The sequence below is a fragment of the Sceloporus occidentalis genome, unplaced genomic scaffold, assembly GCF_023333645.1.
Source record: "Sceloporus occidentalis isolate IW3139 unplaced genomic scaffold, rSceOcc1.0.p SCAF_1, whole genome shotgun sequence".
NCBI classification, from domain to species: Eukaryota; Metazoa; Chordata; class Lepidosauria; order Squamata; family Phrynosomatidae; genus Sceloporus; species Sceloporus occidentalis.
In genome coordinates this window covers 179,795,282-179,816,051 of record NW_028316981.1, presented here as the reverse complement: position 1 = coordinate 179,816,051, position 20,770 = coordinate 179,795,282, and the positions used below count along the sequence as shown (strand labels likewise).

The 20,770-nt window shown below is 43.0% G+C and overlaps 1 protein-coding gene across 2 annotated transcripts in view; it reads right to left on the bottom strand.

Moving 5' to 3' along the window:
* Positions 1–11,643, bottom strand: part of MAGIX (MAGI family member, X-linked) — a 34,270-nt gene extending 22,627 nt beyond the window's left edge. For both annotated transcript variants that reach the window (XM_089484666.1, XM_089484656.1), the window contains exons 1-4: positions 11,580–11,643; positions 7,466–7,644; positions 7,257–7,333; positions 3,174–3,719 (exon numbers count right to left, since the gene is read on the bottom strand). In XM_089484666.1, coding sequence (XP_089340792.1) covers positions 3,174–3,719; positions 7,257–7,333; positions 7,466–7,530 — 688 coding nt within the window. In that variant the 5' untranslated portion in view covers positions 7,531–7,644; positions 11,580–11,643. The remainder of the gene's footprint in view (positions 1–3,173; positions 3,720–7,256; positions 7,334–7,465; positions 7,645–11,579) is intronic.
* Between the last annotated feature and the right edge of the window lie 9,127 nt (positions 11,644–20,770).

Here is a 20,770-nt window from a genome sequence, read left to right as displayed (position 1 = left end):
TGCATGCTCTATCTTAGTGTGTGTCTTTGTGTGTTGTGTGCCTTCAAGTAGTTTCCAACTTATGGCGATCCCAAGGTGAGCCTATCATAGGGTTTTCTTGGCAAGTTTCATCACAGGGGAATCACCATCCTTTGAGGCTGAGAGTGTGACTTTCCCAAGGTCATCCAGAAGCTTTCATGGCTGTGTGGGGATTCGAACCCAAGCCTTCCAAGTCATAGTCCAACACTCAAAACACTACACCATGCCCAAATCTTAACTGCCCACAACATCTGCCCTACTGTTTCATACCAACTAGCCTGATGTAAAGTTCTGGAGAATGCAAAAGCTTGCACACTTTTGTGGCATTTTGATTGGGTCCTAACACAGGCTTTGCCCACTTGTGATTTAGTTGTTTTTTTGGTGGGGAGGGTGTTACACATAACTCTATTTTATGTTGCTTTATTATACACACAGACTTTTCTTTCTTGGATCTGTGTTCTGCCACTCTTCACAGAATCTAAAGTGGTATGCAGCTCCCAGCCTCCCTTCCACAGACAAACCAGACCTTCTTTGGCATGGCTGCTGCTATATCATGCCTGTTCAGATCATTGCCTTCTGCCTAGACACACATTTGGTTTGATCTTCCACATCAGCACTAATCATCCAGTGATCTTTTCAGCAGCTGTCAGACTTGCAATACCAGTCAGTATTTGACAGCATCTGGCAGCTGACATACAGCTGGAGTCAGAGAGTTGGCAGTTTGTGAAAGGTGGCAATCTACATTTCACAGTGGACTGGATGTAATGCTAAGCCAGCTGCCACAAACTTTGTGCCATGTAGATGCTTTGGACTAATGTTTACATAGGGGGGATACAGACAGGCAGATAGGGACTGCCAGATGCCGCCCCTTTCTGTCCTGGGTGGAGATCGCAGCAGACAAACGCCACGGCCTCCGGGAGCCCTAAAAAAGAACCTGCTCCCGGCAGTGCGTGGTGCCATTGCCGTGTTCACACACAATTATGATGTCCACGCGGTGTGGATGCCCAGCCCTAAGTAACCCACATTTCGGCCCTAGGCCGAAGTGCTGGTCTCTACTGGGCCTTAGTCATAAAATAATTTTCACTATACCCAACCAATAATGTTTTCTGGGATGTTGAAGGTTGTAGTCCACCTGGAGGGAACTCCCAATTGGAGAAGTCTTTGTGAAACCACAGTTTGATGCCAGGATGGGCAGCTTCTCATTACCCTTCATTATTGGCTATGCTGGCTAAGGCTGATGGGAAATGCAGTTCAATAATATTAGAGGGCTACAAACTGTCCATCTCTGTTTGAGGCTGAATCTGCACTACTAAATCAATGCAGTTTGACACAGCTTCAATTGCCATGGTTGCCTCATATGGAATCTTGGGATTTGTAGTTTTGTGAGGCATGAGAGCTCTCTGGGTTCAGATGGGATGTTAAAGTACACAAATGGAAATGGAAGGCACTTCTGATCTTCTCCTTGCATCTTTGATGAAGGAGTTGAGAATGGGGCACAGGCATGCCTTTTAGGAAACTGCACTCATTTCTGTCACACTAAACCATGGTTTACCATTATGTCCAAATGCAAACAGCTGCTAAATCATGGTTTAGCATTATGTCCAACTGCTGCTAATGTGCAGTGGCATATTAATGCCATCCCCCTGAATTGTTTAAACACATAAATACATTGAAATAGTTAGATTACAGGGCTCATGTAAAAATATTGGCTGTGAAATTCAAATATTGATTTGTTCAAACTTTGAAAGGAAACAAAATCTAACAGCAAAATATCAAAATTGATTTTTTAAAATCATTACTGTGGTAATTGCTGCTTGCCAAAAGCTATTTAGACCCACTTTCCCATTGCCCATCATGGTCCTTTCCACCATTGGTTACATTAATGTGTCCACTGCACTGCAAATACACAGTGTGTGGATTAGAATAGATGTGTGTGTTTAAAACAGAGGTAAACAAGTGCCTGGGAGCTCTTATGGGGCGAGAGTGCTCCAATGCATATAAGTTGATGTTTCAAGGTGAGGGTGGGCCACATGCACCCCCTTCTAAGTGATTTTCAGCCCCCACTGGCCCCATCACTGCTGCTACTGCTGTAAAACCACCACCAAAATTGTTGGTGATACAAGAGACACCAACAGAACAATGCTACTGAAATTCAGTGATCACACACTTACCACCACAGTATTCTTTCCATTTCACTACCCCTCCGGAAGGGAAGGAATTTCTCTGCCCTATGGACTGCCAGGGCTCCGTGGTGCAGGGCAGAGCAATTGTAGCCTCCTATACCACAGAGAACCACTGTACAGGTAGTTGCTCCTGTATTTTGACAGCTACTACAGCAATAGTGGGAAACTCACCCAATCTCACCAATGAGAACAATTTCACTGGCAGTTGTGTATTTGGAGAGAGAGGTGTCTTACAGCTGGTATTATTAAGTGATCATCACTCACTACCATCATCCTGTGCTTGTAGCCATTTTGTGAACCTAGCACATTAGTTTAACTGCATGCAATTATTTGTTTGAATTGTTTTATTTATCTGTGGTGCTTTCTGTGCAGACCCCAAGCAATGACCTGAGCTGCTCAATTGCTTCTTCTTGTGTGCTGCTGTAGTAGCTGTCAAAATACAGAAGCAACTACAGTGGTTGCTGGACACAGCCACAAAGTCAAAATAGACAACAGCCTCATATCACCTGCCAAGATTTCAGGGGACCTGTTTTAGCTAACTACATGACTTGGGGACTGAGAGAGCCACCGACTATGTATCTGGAGGAGGTGCAGAAAAGTATATTAGCAGCTCACTGGCTGGCATTTGCTGCATCTTAGAAAACATGACTCACTACCTGCAGACTAACTGCCCAGGGTATAAGTACAGCTGTAAATGGGAGGATGTAGAAGAAATGACAGCTGTCTAGAGATTGCTGTGTGGTTTTTAAATTTCTGTTAGTTGGTATCAAGATGCTCAAATGTAAAATCAAAATAAGAAAATAATATCCTAATCAATACTTGGTCACTAATGTGATATTATTATGGAGCAAGTTATTCAGTAAGTAAGTTATGGTAAAACAGAGTGGGGCAGAAGAGGGTGGGGAAGAATTACAAAAGCATTTTGACTTCTCTAGGTCTGGTCTTGCTTGTCTACCAGCTTTTGTCACTTACCTTTCCTCTCTACCAGAAGGATCACATCACCCGTTCGTGTGTGCTCTTGCAAAACATTCTCCACTTCTCTGGGACTCAAGTCTCGAACATCAGCCCCGTTGACCTTGGCAATAATATCCCCTTCCTCCAGCAAAGGGCAACGCTGCCGGTCCCAGATCTTCACAACACGAGTCCCTGGCCGGCCCCCGCTGAGTGATCCCACTCCAAACCATGGCCCGGAGGGGCTGCGGGGCAAGGGCACTGGGGTGAGGTGGCTGCAAGGTGGCCCCCGATGGAGGTGCCGCTCGGTATGTTCCTCTTCGTCCCCCAGGCAGGCTTTGGTGCAACAGCGGACACTGAGTCCACGAGTCCTGCGGGATGGGGGCGGTCCAGCTTCTTGCCCACAGGCTGGTCCTCTGGGGATAGTGGGGCTTGGGGGCACAGCTCCATACGTTGATGGAGGGTGTCGGGGCAAGAGAGGCTCCCCATCGGAAAGGCAGGAGCAAGGTGATTGACGATGGGTGTATTGGAGGATGCAGTTCCCGTCCACCACAACTACAACATTCACTGCAAGGCGGAAGGAAAACAGAGAGAGCTATCTTTGTCCATGAATGACAGGCAGCAAGTCAGTACCCTTTAGAGCCAAGAGGATTTTTTTTGCCATAAAAATCTCTTCCAAATTGGTATGTCAAATATTCTCCAGATAAAATCATTTGTCAAATATTTGCCCAATATTTGATATCTGCATTAGGCTTCCTAAGATATTTGACAGGTGACATGTAATGGATTTAATAACTGACATGCAGCCATATATTTTTAGTATTTAATAGTATTTAATAGCTCATAAGCAATGGGATTTAGTATCTGATGGTTAGCAAGCAATAGGATTTAGTATCTGACTGTATTGATAAGTGACATGTAATGGCGTTTAGTACTGAAGAGCATTTGATGGATGGTATGTTATGGTGTTTAGTGTTTGATAGCTGACAGATTATAAGACTTTTTTATTTGTTTAGTTTATATTATTGATGTATGCCATGAGAGGCTTCAGTTGCTATATGCAACTGGTTTAAGTGGGGTATAGATATGTGTAAACAAACAAACAAATGCCTGCCAAAAGCACCCAAAAGATGCCAGCACATCTAAACCGTTTCAATCGAGGCAAAATGTCACATTCAAAATGCACACTTGAATGGTGAAATTGGAAATTTCATTGAATTTCAAATACCCATTTCAGCTCTAGCCAAGATGAGGCACTGCTATGGAATGCAAGGCCATAAACTGGTTATAAACTAGCCATTCATACATTTAGAAGGACTAATTTTCTGGAATCGTCTGCTTGGGGCAGTTGCAGGAGCCAAGATAACCATTGACTGCAAAACAGAATTGGATATATTGATAACAGGTTTATTATGACTTTTAACAGTGCAATCCTATACATTTCTTCTACTCAGAAGTAAGTCTCATTGAGCTCAATAGGGCTTACTCCCAGAAAAATGGGTGTAGGATTGCTGACTTATATCTGGTATCCCAGTTGAGGCCCTTTAGGTCTCAACGTATACAGACTTTTTCTCCTTCCTCAGGAGCACCAGAGACAATCGAAATTAGAGCTAGGATTACCTTCTCTCAAGGGTTATATCCCACAGATTTACTCTGGGTCTGTATGATGGAAGGAGGCAAGGCTGAAAGCAGCTGTGTGTGAGACCAGGGTACAAAGTGAGCCAAGTCACTCCTTGGGTGTATCCACACTGCAGAATTAAAGCAGTTTAACCCTACTTTAACTGGCATGACTCTATTTTGCAGAATCCTGGGATTTGTAGTTTGGTGGATATCTGTAGGATAGAATCATGGCAGTTAAACTGGTGTCAAACTGCTTTATTTCTGCAGTGCAGCTACACCCTTTGTCTCCCTTTCTGACACTACCTTCACTTCTCAACCCTCCTTTCCACACTTTCGCAATCAAATTGTTCTTACAGAAGAACAGGTAAGAACTGGTATCTTGCACAGAGCTTTTGGAACTAGTCTGAGTGCCACATGAAATTAAACAGAAGGCCCAAAGTTACTCATTAAGTGTAATTTCCTCATTGAATACAGGTAGAGCATGGTTCTACCATGCCTGATTCACTGGGATATTTGAGATTGTGAAGGAAGTTAATCCTAACTAATGTAGACCACAAATCCTAGGATTTGTACAGTAGATGTTTTGATTTTTAATAAATTAGGATTTTAAATAAATTGAGATGTTGTTGTTGTTGTTGTTTGTCAGAGAAGAGATTCTAGATAGTTTTCCTTGATGAAAAAGACTGTCAGACTCTATTGCCCCAGAGGAAGGTTTACAACCAACATGTGGTTGTGCTTCTTATGATTTATGCATTTTTAATTCCGCAAGAACACACCTTCAAATTCAGTATCATCTTGAGGCTTCCTTGCCTCTCCACGCCTGTGTTTCAGGGGGAAAGTTTGCAAATCTGGCAGTAATAGTGGGGATGTACAGATATCACAGGTTGACAAGATGAAACTGCAACATTTGCACTGAAACAAAACCTGTTGTATGTACAATACACTTATAATTTTAGCATTGTAGTGGGCAACTTAGGCCAAAAGGGGCAACAGTACGTTTTGAAACACGCAGCAAAGTTAATGATTTTGAACATGAGCATAAAAATATTTTCCTAACCTGCCCACCCACATCAGGTCCAGTAAATCATACATAACCTCAAAATGGGGCAAGCCGAGGGGACAAAAGAACCAAATTTTCCTTCAGGTGATTTTTATTTCCTATGGGCAACTATTATTTACAAACCAGCTCTACCAGGAAAAAAAGTCTTTTCCTACTAGTAAAGCAAAATAGTAGCATATGTTTGCATGATCCCATGCTGACAGAGAGTTAGAATAGACTGGGGTCCCTTCAAACTCTATGGTCCTAAGATAACCCCCACAAACAACTGGATGTCTGGGGCACCAAAATGCCTCCCCAAGTTTTCCATTCATCCCCAGCACAGGCTTTCATACTGCCCTCTTCATTTGGTACTGCAGCCATATTCATTCTGGCCAAGAGGGAGGCCTAAAGAGCTTTTGGACTCTTCATCCCTTTTGCAATGCGGACACCGCAAGACGGTCCACATTGCAATGCCCTTTTTACAGCATTTCAGTTATTCACTGCCACATGCGATCTAGCTAAGAAAAAAAGGATAGTGAGCAGGGCCTAAAGAAAGAGTCCACTGGCAACTATTTGGGCCATGAAGAGTCCTTTGCCTCTGTCTTGGCTTGGATTCTGCAGTTCATCAAAGTCAATGTTGGTGTTCCTGTATCCTTTACTCAATTGAAGACAGAATACTATGTTAAAACATAACGGCCCTTTTACACTACACAGTTATAGTGCTATGATTCCACTTAAACTGCCATGTTCCATCCTATGGAATCCTAGGATTTGCAGTTTAGGAAGTGGTACTTAGAAAAGAGAGCCAGCATAGTTTAGTGGTTTGAGTACTGGTCTAGGACTCTGGAGACCAGGGTTTGAAGCCTGGCTCAGCCACGAAAACCCACTGACTAACCATACTGTCTCAGTCTCAGAGGATGGCAATGGTAAACCCCCTCTGAAGAAACTTGCCAAGAAAACCCTATGATAGGTTTGCCTTAGGGTCGTCACAAGTTGGAAATGACTTGAAGGCACACAAGACATACAGATAGACTTTGAACATTCATGAGAGAATGTGTATATCTATGTGCCTTCAAGTCACAACCCCATTAATTTCATAGGGGTTTCTTGCTCAAGAAAGAATCAGAGGTAGTTTTGCCAGTTCCTTCCTCTGGAATATATTGCTCTGATATATATCTAGGCTATACTCTACAGCACCTGGCATTTGTTGGTGGTTTCCCACCCAAGTACACAACCAGGGCTAGCCCTGTTTTGCTTTCAAGATTGGACAGGGTCTGGTGCAGTACTGAGTGCCACTGACCAAACTACAAACCCCAGGATTCCACTTGATGCAGCCTCAGCAGTTGCAGTGTGAAATTATGCAGTCTGAAAGGGCTCTGGGCTTGCACCCTGTCTCTCTCTTCAGAGATCCTATCCACATCCACAAAAACTACTCCTGTGCTCACCTCCTGCAGCTGGTGTGGTCTCTGTTGTGGGGATCCGGGCTTCACACGTCACCTGGGGGCTTTGCCGTGTACTGCAGCTTCAGGAAGAACGAGGAGACCTAAACGTTAGGTGGGAAGGGTGATTCCTCCTTCCCTGCCTCCCTCCCTCCCTCCCTCTCCATTTCTGGTTCACAGCCCTCTCAGGTTAAGGAACAGCAGGCTGGACTGACCTGATGCCACAGGGTTCTATCCGTTCTGATCCCCAATCATGGACATGGGGGCCGGCACCCCCCATGATTGCCCCACAGTCAGCACAGCCAGGGATCTCACTTCGGGGGCCCAAACTTAGCCCCCCGCAACCAACAGGGGGGCTTCGCAGGGCCCCCAGAGGTTGCCTCGCTTTGTCCTGCTGGGAGACACAAATGTTGAAATGACTCAAGTTCAAATATACTTAGTGGGTATATAAGTGGGCTGAACAAAGACATTTTGCAACCTGATGCAAAATATCAAATGGCACTCTCTTCATTCCCCAAGTCAAGGTGCAGAAGAGGAATCACTATAAGCACAGTAATTTTGCCACCCAAGGCATAAAAACATCTTCCCCTTTTCCTGGCCATACAATGGTAATGAAAATGAATTACTGTAACCAACTAAATTTGCTGTGACCTTTTGTGGAGGCTTCAACCAACTCTTTGAAGTTGCGGCTTCACTCTGTACCTGCTAGTTAAGTAAGGAGAGTAGGAACCATGACAAACAGTTTCAAGGCCTAATTGAGAGAGTTAATATTGGTCAGGCTTCAAATGGCTTGAGTAAGGACATTTGTAGGAATGTTGTTTCCTCCATTAGGCTTACTTGTGCAATGTGTGGTACTGTATGTATATCAGATGCAACCCAGACACAGAAACAATGTGAGAGGGGGTCCCAGAATCATTTCCATTTTTAGGGTACTTTGATGCATCATCCACTCCTACACTCCACATGTTTGGAACATCTCTGAAAGGGTTTAGCATATGTATCAACATACCCATGTAGTGCTCCTCTGGTTTACATGTAACAGCCTTTCTGACATGTTCTCAATACAGCTGGCCCTCCATAACCATGGATTTCTTATCCATGGATTCCTTGTCCACGTATTCAACCATCCACAGCTTGAAAATATTCAAGCAAACTATACATTCCAAAAAGCAAACCTTGATTTTACCATTGTATATAAGGAACACAATTTCACTGTGTGCCATTATATTTAATGGGACTTGAGCAACCACAGATTTTGGTATCCATGGGGAGTCCTGGAACCAAACCCCAGTGGATTCCAACTGGACCCACTGTATATGGTAGCCAAGGTTAAATTCATTCCACAACCCTGGAATTGCTTTATATTCTTTCTTTGTGTGGAAACGGCATGAGAAAACCAGGCAAGCTGAAAGGATGCTTTTGGCTTGATGAAGCACATATACTGGACTTGTAGGATTGTACCATATTAGCCCCTCAGTGCCCTAAAAACATCTGCGAAAGTTCAGTTCTAGCTGCCTCCGTTCTGAAGTGTCATTTCTTTAAGGTCCTTTAGGGTCCAGATGGGTCCTACAGCAAATCAAGCCTGAACTCTCATTAGATGCCAAGATGGCTAAGCTGAGACAGTTACTTTGGACACATTAAGAGAAGACAGGACTTACTGGAAAAACAATAAGTCTTGGTAAGGGAAAAGGCAGTAGGAAAAGAGGAAGGCTGCATTCCAGATGGATAGACTCAATAAAAGAAACCATGGCTGCCCTGAATCTGTAAGTCCTGACATGGGTTGTTGATGACGGGGTGACAAAATATCCATAGGGTCACCATTAGTCGAAGTCGACTTGATGGCAGTAAACAACAAACCCACAGACCACCAATGATACAGCTTCTGTCGCTGCATACTGAAAGTTAGCATGTCAGGAAGGAGGAATTCTCGACCTACCCACCATTTCAATGAACCAGGTCTTTTTGTGCAAAAGGAACTGTAAAGGGGTTGAAACGGAAAGGTGTTCACAACTGTAAAAATGCATGTGGTATAGGAGAAAAATACATTATGCTTTTATGTAGTATAGTATAAAAGCAGTATTTTCCATATGTGTTATAGTCAATTTCTGAAGTATCCCATAAATCTTAGGGAATCTAAGAAAGATGGAACAAATCTTTTCTTAGATCACTTTTTGAAAGAGGTGATACATAGCATTGTTGGTGTCCTTGTGCACCTCTAAATCATTTTAGACTTATGACTCTAAGGTGATCTATCATAGGGTTTTCTTGGCAAGTTTCTTCAGAGGGAGTTTGCCATTGCCATCCTCTGAGGCTGAGAGATTGTGACTTGCCCAAGGTCACCCAGTGATCTCGCGTGATAGTCTAATGCTCAAAGCACAATGGCTCTTGCATGGACTATAAATGAACTGATTAACCACAAAATATGTTGTTCAAAGGATGAAGTCAGTAAGTGTTCTTCCACTGACAACACTACCCTGCTTTACAAGGCTGTTGTAACAATTTCTGAGACCTCTTCAGTTCAACATTAGCAAAAGCTGAACTATTTAAATGTATCATTTTGCCCATGAGTTGCAAATTAGGATAGATCACTCCAGAGCATGCCTCATGAGGAGTTAAATGTAACAGGAAAGGCTGCATATGGAAAGCTTGTTAATAAATCCAGCACAATCTGTTCACATAAAAACAGATAAACCCTTTCCCCCTGCCCCATTTGGAACCAACTTTCTCCACTGATTCCTAGTCCTGTAAATCCTCTCTGGGTTTTCAACACCTAGTACTGCAGTACCAAGGCCGGGTGATTCTAAACTCTCTTTCCACAATGGCTACTACAAGAGTAAATTCAAACCAACAGTATGATTATAATTATATCTGATTTTGCCATGCATCTTTTTATCACATGAATTGCTATGTGTCTGATTTGGCATTTTATGGCTCAGTCACATAGCCTGGAGAAAGAGAAAGAGAGAAATGGTGTCTCCTGCATCTCCTGCAGGCCTTTGGATTTCATTCTCTTGAGTCATAAATCATGTGAAAGATCACGATCCGGTTTCAGTCAAGGAGGCAAACATTTGGGAGAAGGAATGTGACGGGAAGGAGAAGAGCTTTGCCGCTTTGCCTGGGACCTGTGTTCAAAAGCAGAGTGGTATTGACAATGCTTAGAGGAAGACTCTAGAATACAGACCAGGAGAGACCAGAGAAGTGAAACATTCAGGGGAGGAGAACGGGATTTCCAGAACAGAGACTGACCTCAGCACTTATCTAAGCAGGCTGACAGTGCAAGATAGAGGGGGGAAAGCTCTCTGACTGCTATGCTACAGAAAGGAGATCCACTAACATCAAAAAACTCACCCAGCAGCGATGCCTTTATTGGGTCAACCAAAAGGGCCAAGAAAGGTATCACTGTTGGGTGGATTTCTGGTGTTGGTTGGATTTCCTTTTTATTATTATTATTACCATTATTATTAGAATTTTTAATCTTAAAAAATACAAAGTAAACCAATATCAAACAGACATCACTGTCGGGTGGATTCCTGATTGGATTTGCTCTACGGCCAACACGGCTACCCCTGAATGTTTTCCAGAAAGGATAGGCAGGGGATCACATCTCTCCTCCGCCTCCTGTATTAACACAGGATCAGCTGTCATGGCAGAATCCTATGACTTGGGCCGGGATACCCCATCCTCCTCACTCCTCTTCCTCCTCCTGGGCAACCATGACTGAGCTAAAGCCATGCTGCTCCCAAAGGTCTGTCCAGGTTAATCCCACCACCGCCGTCAATGTCCCTGCACTCAGCTGCCCACCTGGTAACCCGCTTTTGCTGGGTCCCAGGTAAAAGAAGTTGGCTGCATGCACTCAGATCCCTCACTGGTCTGTGTATATGTGTGTAGTGTGTAGTGTGTGGTGTGTGTGTGTGTAGGGGAGACTGTCACATCTCTTCAGCACCCTTCCACCTCCTCTGCCACTTGCTTGTCACATCCTGTCCATCTCTGTTGTCCCCACCACACACTTCTCCTCTGCCCGGCTGTCAGGTCTTATCCTTCAACGCCATCCCTTCACCTTCACCCTCCTCCTCCCCATCCCCACCCATCCCTCCCCACCCTTGCACCCAGGATACTTATCCTCTTGCCCTACTGGCATCTCCCCCCTCTCCTTGGCCCTTCCTCCTCCTTGCAGGGTAGACCCAATCCAATTACAAGAGGATTGTAATGGGATTGAATCCTCCTCCCAGCCAGGGCCATGCTGGGGGGAGAAGGATCTGCTTGGAGAAGGCTGCTTTCTCCTCCTCCTTCTGGTTCTTCTGGTGCTTCTGCTGCCTGGGATGGCCTTACCTCTGTGGCTGCCCACGCCGCCAGCTCTGGCTTGCCCCAGCAGTGCCCCCCCTGGGACTGGGATTGCCCCCTTGCCAAGCAAGGGCAGCAGCAGCTGCAAAAGAGCTGGCAGGGAGAGGAAGCCTAGGCAGAGCAATGCTGATGCTGATGCTGCTGATGCTGCCCAAAATAGCAGCCCTTGAGCTGGGGAGGGACCATCAGGCGTCGCCCAGGCAACTGGGATGGCTACCCTGCTTCTCCTCTGCTGGACAGAGAGCCAAGTGAGTCCCACTCATTGTGGAGACGGACAGGCGGGCTGGCCAATGGGAGGAGGCATCTGCAGATAATCCGCAGGGCTCCTGGAACATCCTCTTCTGATGTTGCTGCTGATGCTGCTGCCTTCGCTCAACACCAGCAGCACAGTGGTAGTGCTGCTTTCGGACGCTAGGGGCCGCTGGCGCGCAACCTGGGACAGCCAGAGCCGCCGCAGCGCTGTCTGCACACTGCAGACTCAATAAAACAGTTTGAGACCGCTTTAACAGCCCTGGCTCAGTGCCTACTAGGGAATCCTGGGATTTGTAGATTTTTGCGGCCACAGGAGGCTGAAGGTCTCCCACAACTACCATTCTCACGTAGTATATAAAGTGTATCATGTAATTATATATATAGTTATATAAAGAGAGTTAATTGGAATATAGAATGTAAATATGTGCAATATTATAAATGTTGAAATTAATTTTTTTTTTAAAAAACCTACCATTCTCAGCATTCCATAGCACTGAGCCCTGGCAGTTAAAGTGGTGTCAAACTGGATTATCTCTGCAGTATGGATGCAGCCAAAGCTGCTGCTGCTGCTTCTAGAAAGCCTTAATTTTCTATTTTTAAAAGCTGGCTCTGTTCTATGATCCAAAACGCACTGCAGAAGTAATCCAGTTTGAGAATGCTTTAACTGCTCTGGCTGAGTGCTAGGGAATCCTGGGAATTGTATTATATAAAATTAAGGTTTTTTTAAAAAAAAAATGTATATAAAAAGTTCATGCATAAACCAATCATATATCCAAAACAACATACCACATACATCAAACATACAACATATCATACAGAAAAAGCATTAAACATAACAAAAGATAACATAAATCAAAAATTAAGACTACACATATCTAACTACCATATATATCTACCATTCTTCATTCACTACTTCCTATCTGCAAGGCTGAGTTTTAGTCCTATCTAGTTTGTTGGGAGTTGTAGTTTATTGTGGCACCAGAGCTCTCTGACAGAGAAAGCTAAATGTCTCACAAAACTGCAATTCTAAGAATTCCCTAGCATTGAGCCAGGGCAGTTCAAGCAGTCTCAAACTGGATTATTTCTGCAGTGTGTTTTGAATCTTTGTTTCAGAATTAGGTATTTTAAGAGCAATGAAAGTGTGGCCTAAGTAAATGGGAGAAAAAATTGCAAAAGGTCTGCTCCCATTCCTAAATCCAAGGATGCATCCGCACTGCAGAAATAATCTGTTTGGACATCACTTTAACTGTCATGGCTCAATGCTGTGGAATTCTGGGAACTGTACTTCCAGTACTATGGAATTCCGGGAACAACCGACTACAGTTACCAGAGGTCCACAGCATTGAGCCCTGGCAGTTAAAGTGGTGTCAAAACAGATTATTTCTGCAGTGCAGATGCAGCCCAGGAAACATATTCACGGGTATCCAAATTGGCTATTCAGCAAAGTACAATAAGATCCCAAATCCACCCAACAGGGTTGTATCCACACTACAGAAATACAGTGGGACCTTGTTATCCACTGTGGTTTGGTTCCAGGACGCCCCATGAATACCAAAATCCCTGGATGCTCATCCCATTAAATATAATGGCAGAGCAAAATGGTGTCCCATATATAAAATGGTGAAGGAAATGGAGAAGTTTGCTTATGGCAGCCAAGACTAGAGCAGGTGCTGAGTTGGTACAGACCAGGAGCTACTTAAATCAAAAATAAGAGTAAAGCTGAAGAAGAAATCAAAACCAGCCATTACACCAAAATATGAAGAAGATCTCAACAGAAATTACTGGCAATATAAGAAACAGATTTGTGCTAGACCTAGAACCAGTAGGACTATGGTCAGAAGCCAGGGATATAATAAAGGAAGAATGTGGACAGACACTTCCAGTGGTCCAAAAGAATAGGAAGAAACAATAGATGACAGATAAACACTTCAAGCAGTAAAGGAAAGAAGAAACGCAAAACAAAAGGGAGACAGGAACAAATTCAGAACCATGAATTCAACTATACAGTAACTAGAGAAAACAAAAAGATAAAGAGAATCACTACAATGTTCAATGCAGGGAAAGAAGACAAAAACAAAAAAGGAAGAACAAGAGACCCCTTCCACAAAATCTGAGAAATCAAAGAGAGGTTCAAACGAAGGGTTGGGATTCTCTGTGACAATAAAAAGAACATAATTCAAGACCAGGAAGAAATAAAAAGATGTGGGAGGCAATACACAGAAGAGTTATATCAAAGCGATGAGAAAATGAGAGACAAATGGAACAAAGCAGCATATGAAGATGAACCCCACATTCTAAAAAGTGAAGGGGAAGCTGTAATAAGAGAACTTGGGGAAAATTAATCACCAGAAACAGATGATATCCCAGTTGAATTGCTACAGTCCACATAGACAGAATAATCTCTAGTGCTAACCAACGTATGCCAACAAATATGGAAAACAAGAATTATCTTCTATGAAATAGAAAAGTTTGTTATACAATTTGATGTTATTTAGAGAAGAGTCAACTAGATCATAGAATCATAGAACTGGAAGAGTCCACAAGGGCCATCCAGCAGCTAGAGAAGAGCAAGGATTCGATAGGGTCAGAATGGGGAGCAAGAGTGTTGTTGTTGTTGCATGCCTTCAAGTCGTTTCCAAGTTATGGCAACCCTAAGGCAACCCTAGCATAAGGTTTTCTTGGTAAGATTTGTTCAGAAAGGGTTTGCCTTTGCCTTCCTCTGAGGCTGAGAGAATGTGACTTGCACAAGGTCACCCAGTGGGTTCCCATGGCCTAATGGGAATTCAAACCCTGTTTTCCAGAGTCACACTCAAACCACTACACTACAGTGGCTCCCTATGTCCATGATTACAGCTTGAATTTAGGAATACTGTATATTAAAAGCCTGCTACACATGTTACACTTGATCTTAGCCAAAAGCTTGCTTGAATAAAAACATCTTGGCTTGCCTGCAAAAAGAAAGGATTTTGGATTAGTATTCCCATCAACACCAACCAGTATAGCTAATGATCAAGGATTGATGTATTCCAGAACATTTTGAGGGCACTAGGTTGGAGAAGGATGGTCTAGACTCAGAGGAATGGCAGAAGCCCCATTAAGATGACATGGTACCAGAAATTGAATGGGAGAAGAGGAGCAAACCCTGCAAAAAGCACAGAGCTGGATTGGCACCTCGGGGCCCTAAATTTAGCCCCTTATTACTTAATGTGTTGCTTTCTGTGTGTAGGATTTCCTGCACGCCATGCAGTTCCTCAACTATTAGGGGGGCACTAGGTTGTGGAAAGCTGGGCTGGGGTCAAAGGATGTGGTAGAAACCCCAGAAATACCAGCCCCAGAAAATATATCCCAGCACAGCTATTCAGATATCCCAGAAGAATGTGCTGCTAGTGAATGCACTGGGTTGGCAAAGATAAGGCAGTGTATTTCAAGCACACAAACCCCCACACCCGCACTCACACCCACACCAGCATATTTGCCATATGGGATTGCTCACTTGTTGATTAAAGAGCGGGATGATTAATGAACGAGAGGTATAATCCTGTCCATCTCTGTTCAGAAATAAGCTCCACTGAGTTTGATGGGATTTACTCCCAGGGAAGTGCATATAGGTTTGCTGTCAGAAAAACCCTCAATCAAGGGGTGAGGAACCTTTGACCCTGCTGCTGTTTTGAGTGACAACTCCAACAACCCCTTAGACTTGGTAGGACTGGTGGGAGTTGTCAACCCAAATGTCTGAGGACCAGAGGTTCCACATCAGAGCGAGAGGCCATCTACCAAGAGCACAAAAGGGACAGGAGGCTCACATTACCATGGTGATATTACTGCAGGTCTCCTTCATAGAAGTGGATAGAAAGGCAGCCCAGTTTGTTAGCCTGGCATAAGTTTGTGGGAGTCGTTTACCTGATCAGCTGCAGAAGCTGAGCAAGGAAGATGTCTTGTACTACATTTGTATTGCTTGTAAACCGCCGTGATCGTGGGAACGGCGGTATAGGAATAAAATTTCAATCAATCAATCAATCAAATGTCTGTAGCTGAACCCCATTACTGCTGTTCACTCACTTGGACAGGGATAAGGAACTGTGCCTTCGGGGTGTTGTTGGGCTTCAACTCCTATCAGGTACAGACAGTATGGTCAGTGGAAAGAAAATATAAGTGTCTGAGTCCAACTAATATCTGAAGTTGCCACAATACTTTTTTATTACTGGTATGTGCTTGCAAGTGATCTCTGATTTATGGTGTCACTGTTAGAGAGATTTTTTGGTAAGATTTATTCAAAGGATGTTTGCCATTCCCTTCTTCTGGATATAGCCTACAGTATTTGACATTCCCTGGTGGTCTCCTATCAGGATTACCCCCTGACCACAAAGGAGGACAAGGCATAATGTAAGACATTCAAGAACAATATAGGAGCTGTTTGACAGTAGAACGTACTCTTTCGGAGTGTGGTGGAATCTCCTTCTTTGGAGGTTTTTAAAGAGAGGCTGGGAGGCTGTCAGTTGGGAGTGCTTTGATCCTATGTTCCTGCATGGCAGAGTTTTGGAATTGATGGGCCCAATGGTCTTTTTCAACTCTATGATTCTATGATTAAAAAATAAAAGCTAAAAACACTTATAAAAATATAAATTCATGCTTCTTTGTCACAATGGAGGACATTTTGGAATTCCCCCTGGACAGAAGGTTGGACTGTAGGACATGTCCTGGAAAAGAAGGGTGTCTGGTCACCCTGTCTCCCATTCAAATACTAACCAAACCTGATCCTTTCACAATCAGGATTGGGTGCCTTCAGGGTATTTAAGCATTCTAGTAGCTCTACAAAATTAAGTACAGTAGGCCCTCCATATTCTCTGGGATTAGGGGCACAGAATCTCTGGGGACATTCAGACTACCTTTGACCCTGGATCAGAACCCAGATTAACCACGGGAAGTTCATATTGGCCCCAATGCTTCCACAATCGAATCCGAGGCTTGCACACCCGTTCAGGGGCAAATGCCCCTTAGCACGGGTCTTTTGAAAGCAAAGTAAAAGCTTTATCTTTTGAAAAAAATTGGGTCCGGTGAATATGAGCTTGGCCTCCATCATGATAGGGGCAAGTTCAGGGGAGGGAATTAGGCCAGAGGGAGGGCACAGAACGGAACAAGCCTCCCTCTCGCACCAGGCAGCTTTCTCTCTCTCTTTTTATTTTTTATTTTTGACAGACTATGCACATGCTTTTTCTACAGGTAGATACATATATAGATAGAATGTGTGTGCTTGTGCTACATTCCCCTTTCATTTCCTTGCTTCCAGCACGGCACTTTGTAAGAGGCTTTTTTTCCAAATTATATTTTATATGCAAATGCTACAATGCGAATGTTACAAATGTTTCTCTTTCAATTTGGCAAATTGATACAGAATGCTTTTGCTACTGTCTGTAAGAAATTCTGGGGTGGCTGAGGGAAAGCAAAGGATCCAGAGATGGTATTTTCAGGTGAGGAATTTATTATTATTATTATTATTATTATTATTATTATTATTATTAGTGTATCAGGCATTGGGGTGGCAAGGAGGAAGGATGCAGAGACGCATTAGATTGCATTTTGGGGTTGAAAATGAGGCAGAGGAAGATCCATAATCTGTAGTGACCTAAATACACACAACACACACACACACACACACACACACACACACACACACACCTGGAGGTTTTTGAATTTGACAACATATGCGCACACTGCCGCCAATTTGTTTTTTAAAAAAAGAGGGGGGAAGCACCCATCCAGTTGGCCAATTGCTGTAGGATATGTCACCTTTGATGAAAGCGGAACTGAATTTGATTGACAGCAAAGGAGCCTTCTTTTAAACTGGTACCTGCAAATGTGAACTCTCCGCAAAGAGCTGCAGTGGCATTCAGGGTTAAATTACCCCAATTAAGGTAAATTATAGTGGGCACTTGCTTTCGGAGAGATTCAGGAGAGGAGGGACCCGGATCTGCCCAGTTCCATCCAAGGTAAATGGGCCAGTGGGAATGGGGCCTCTCTGAAAGTGAAAAAACTGCAAATAAAAACCCCCACTTTTTTTTACCTGCAAGAACTCCTCTCTAGGAATCTTTAGGTCCTCCAGTGCAACTCTATGCTCAATATCTACCAGAGGCTGACCATAGATTGAGGATCTGAACATGTCAAGAGAGGTGTTTTCTTTACTAATCTCTGGCTGAGTTGTATTGGAAGACCCAGAGATTCCTAGAGAGAACGTAGAAATGAAATCCATGAATAACCAAATCTGCAAAAGTGGAGGGCTAACTGTAGTATTTTTCCAGTCTCTCTGGTTTTGAACATAAAGAGAATTTATTATGGGAATTTGCCTCATCCAAATGTTATGCCCTCAGTCCCCCAGTAGGCTGCAGCAAAATTCTGCATCTGTTGAATTTTGCTGCACAAACGACCATGTTTTGACATTTCTGTGCTGTTTGGCTTTGTTAAAAACCAATTTTGCAGGGAGGCATTGCAAGAAGGAGGGCAAAGCTTGGGGATGCTCCTTTTTTGGACTATAACTCACAGTGGCCATGCTGGCTGGAGGATTCTGTGTGCTTGAGTCCAAAAATCTATCCCAAGTTCTGAAGGAAATGAGACTGCAGTGGGGAGGAAGGTATGTGAGTGTGGAGATTATTGCACTGGTTGTAAATAATGGGATAGAAGTGGGATTGAAACTGTAATGCATGGATTTTATCGCACCACATCATGCCTAAGCAGTAGGTATCCTGTAGTCAATCCATGCTTCTTCTGCTGTTTTAATGAATGGGAAAATCCCATGAATAGCTGTCAATCCCACAGTTAACCTATTATTGAAGTACGTGCCATAAATCATTCCACGTAATTCAGATAGAAGGGGATTTAAACGGGTTTCACTGTAAATTGCCACACACACCTCATTCCCAATGAAGGCAAGACTTCTTACTTAGCATGAGGCAGGAGAAAGGTGATTTAAATTGGTTTCACTGCACAGATCCCATTCCTAATAAAGGCAAAACTTCTTACTCAGGAGGAGGCAGGAGAAAGGGGATTTAAACCAGTTTCACCGCACAGACCCCATTCCCAATGAAGGCAAGACTACATACTTACTTAGGCCTAGTACACACCAGTGGCATGTAGGCATGGCATATGAACTACGCACTCCCTGATGCCATCCCAAAACCGGCATCACACCGCCCTGCTGCCCACACGGAAACAGTTTTTTGGCATTCCAGAGGCATGGAGTTTAGATGCAGCACACTGCAGGAGCTCTAAAAAATGTGGTGGTGGCGGAAAGGGCAGCTTTTTTTCCAGTGCAAAAAGGATTGGCATTTTGCCACCTCTTTTTGGACCAGAAAAACACTGGATTGGGGCCACGAGGTGTGGTTGCTCCTCTTTAGGGCCATCTGTTTTGGCCCTTACTTAATCTCACATAGCTAATCAGTAAGCAGAACAGTAGTGCTATAAGGTGCACCACAAACCTGTATCAATTCGCAATTACATGGAAATGTGAAAAGAACTGTTGCTTTTTCAGATGTTTAAATAGCCACAACAGCATCAAAAGGAAGTTCAAACAAAGGACTGGGATGCTCTTTGACAATAAAAAGAACATAATTCAAGGCCAGGAAGAAATAAAAAGACGTTTTGTTGCATGAACATATTGAGCTATTATTTTTCAGTGACAGAACTCATACAAAAACCAATGTTACAGCAGAGCAGATGCCGCCACATCTTCATGTGGATCACTGTCACCCAGATTATGACTCTGGAGAAGAGAATTCAAATTGTCAGATAGAGCTGTTCAACAATGGAATCAATCTAAAGTGATGATGGGATCTCCTTCAATGGATGTCTTTAACAGGCTCTAGCTGGATTTCCTACATTGAGTAGGAGCTTGGACTTGGCAGCCTATGGGGCCCCTTCCAACTCTATGGTTCTATGATTCTATGACCCCTGATAATAAAAATGCAATATATGTTCTGGTTTTAAAAATGCAATAAAATTTGTATTTTTAAAAAATAATAAAAATGCGATAACAAATTTAAAACTAATATTTGGCTGCCCTTTCATGACACCCAACATTGGCTGTCTGAGGTAGTTATCCCATTTTCTGTGTAATTGTAGGACCAACCCTTTCTAAAAAAATAAAATAAACTGACACACACATAGTAAGAATACCCAAAGAGCATATGAGAGCAATGGAAGGGAAAGGGGGAAAACCTGGGACAAGCATCGAGTCAAAACAGCAGAAGTGTTTGGATAACTTTGAGAGAGAGAACAGAATGTTGATTAAATATATGAAAGATAAGGGAGCTTCTGTGATGGTTTTGGGATTATAGAAGAGTGATACTTAAAACGTGTTTTTATATTTTCAGTAAGTTTTGGCTGAGAGCTTGTATGTGCAGAAATAACAACATGATAATAAGATTCTAAGTGTCTTATATAAGTTTATTATAAGTATCATGTCAAATTTAGAATAAAAGAGAGATAAGCAGTTGTAAAAGAGTCATAGTCAGGTATGCTGGAAGCCATTATTTCCCTGTTTAGTGAGTTTAATGTGTAGTATATTTTAGTAAGTATTTTAAAAGTTTTGTTTGTTTGAATGTATTTATTTTGGCTTTTTCTTGTATGTTCTTTTAGATATAGGAAATTAATGTATATTTGTATATGTGCCTTTTTATGTTTGCTTTAATATATATATATATATATATATATATATATTTAAAAACAACACCAGAAGTTATTATTTCATCTCTTTAATTTATTTTATAGTTCATAATTCTAATGAACACAACAATATATTTCCCGACATGAAGAAGTGACCACATGAGCAATACCAACCTGGAACATGTGGGATTAACAACCAGAACACAGTCTCAGTCTAAATCATCCTTCTCCAACCCAGCACCCTTTAGAGGCATTGAACTACAGCTCCTATC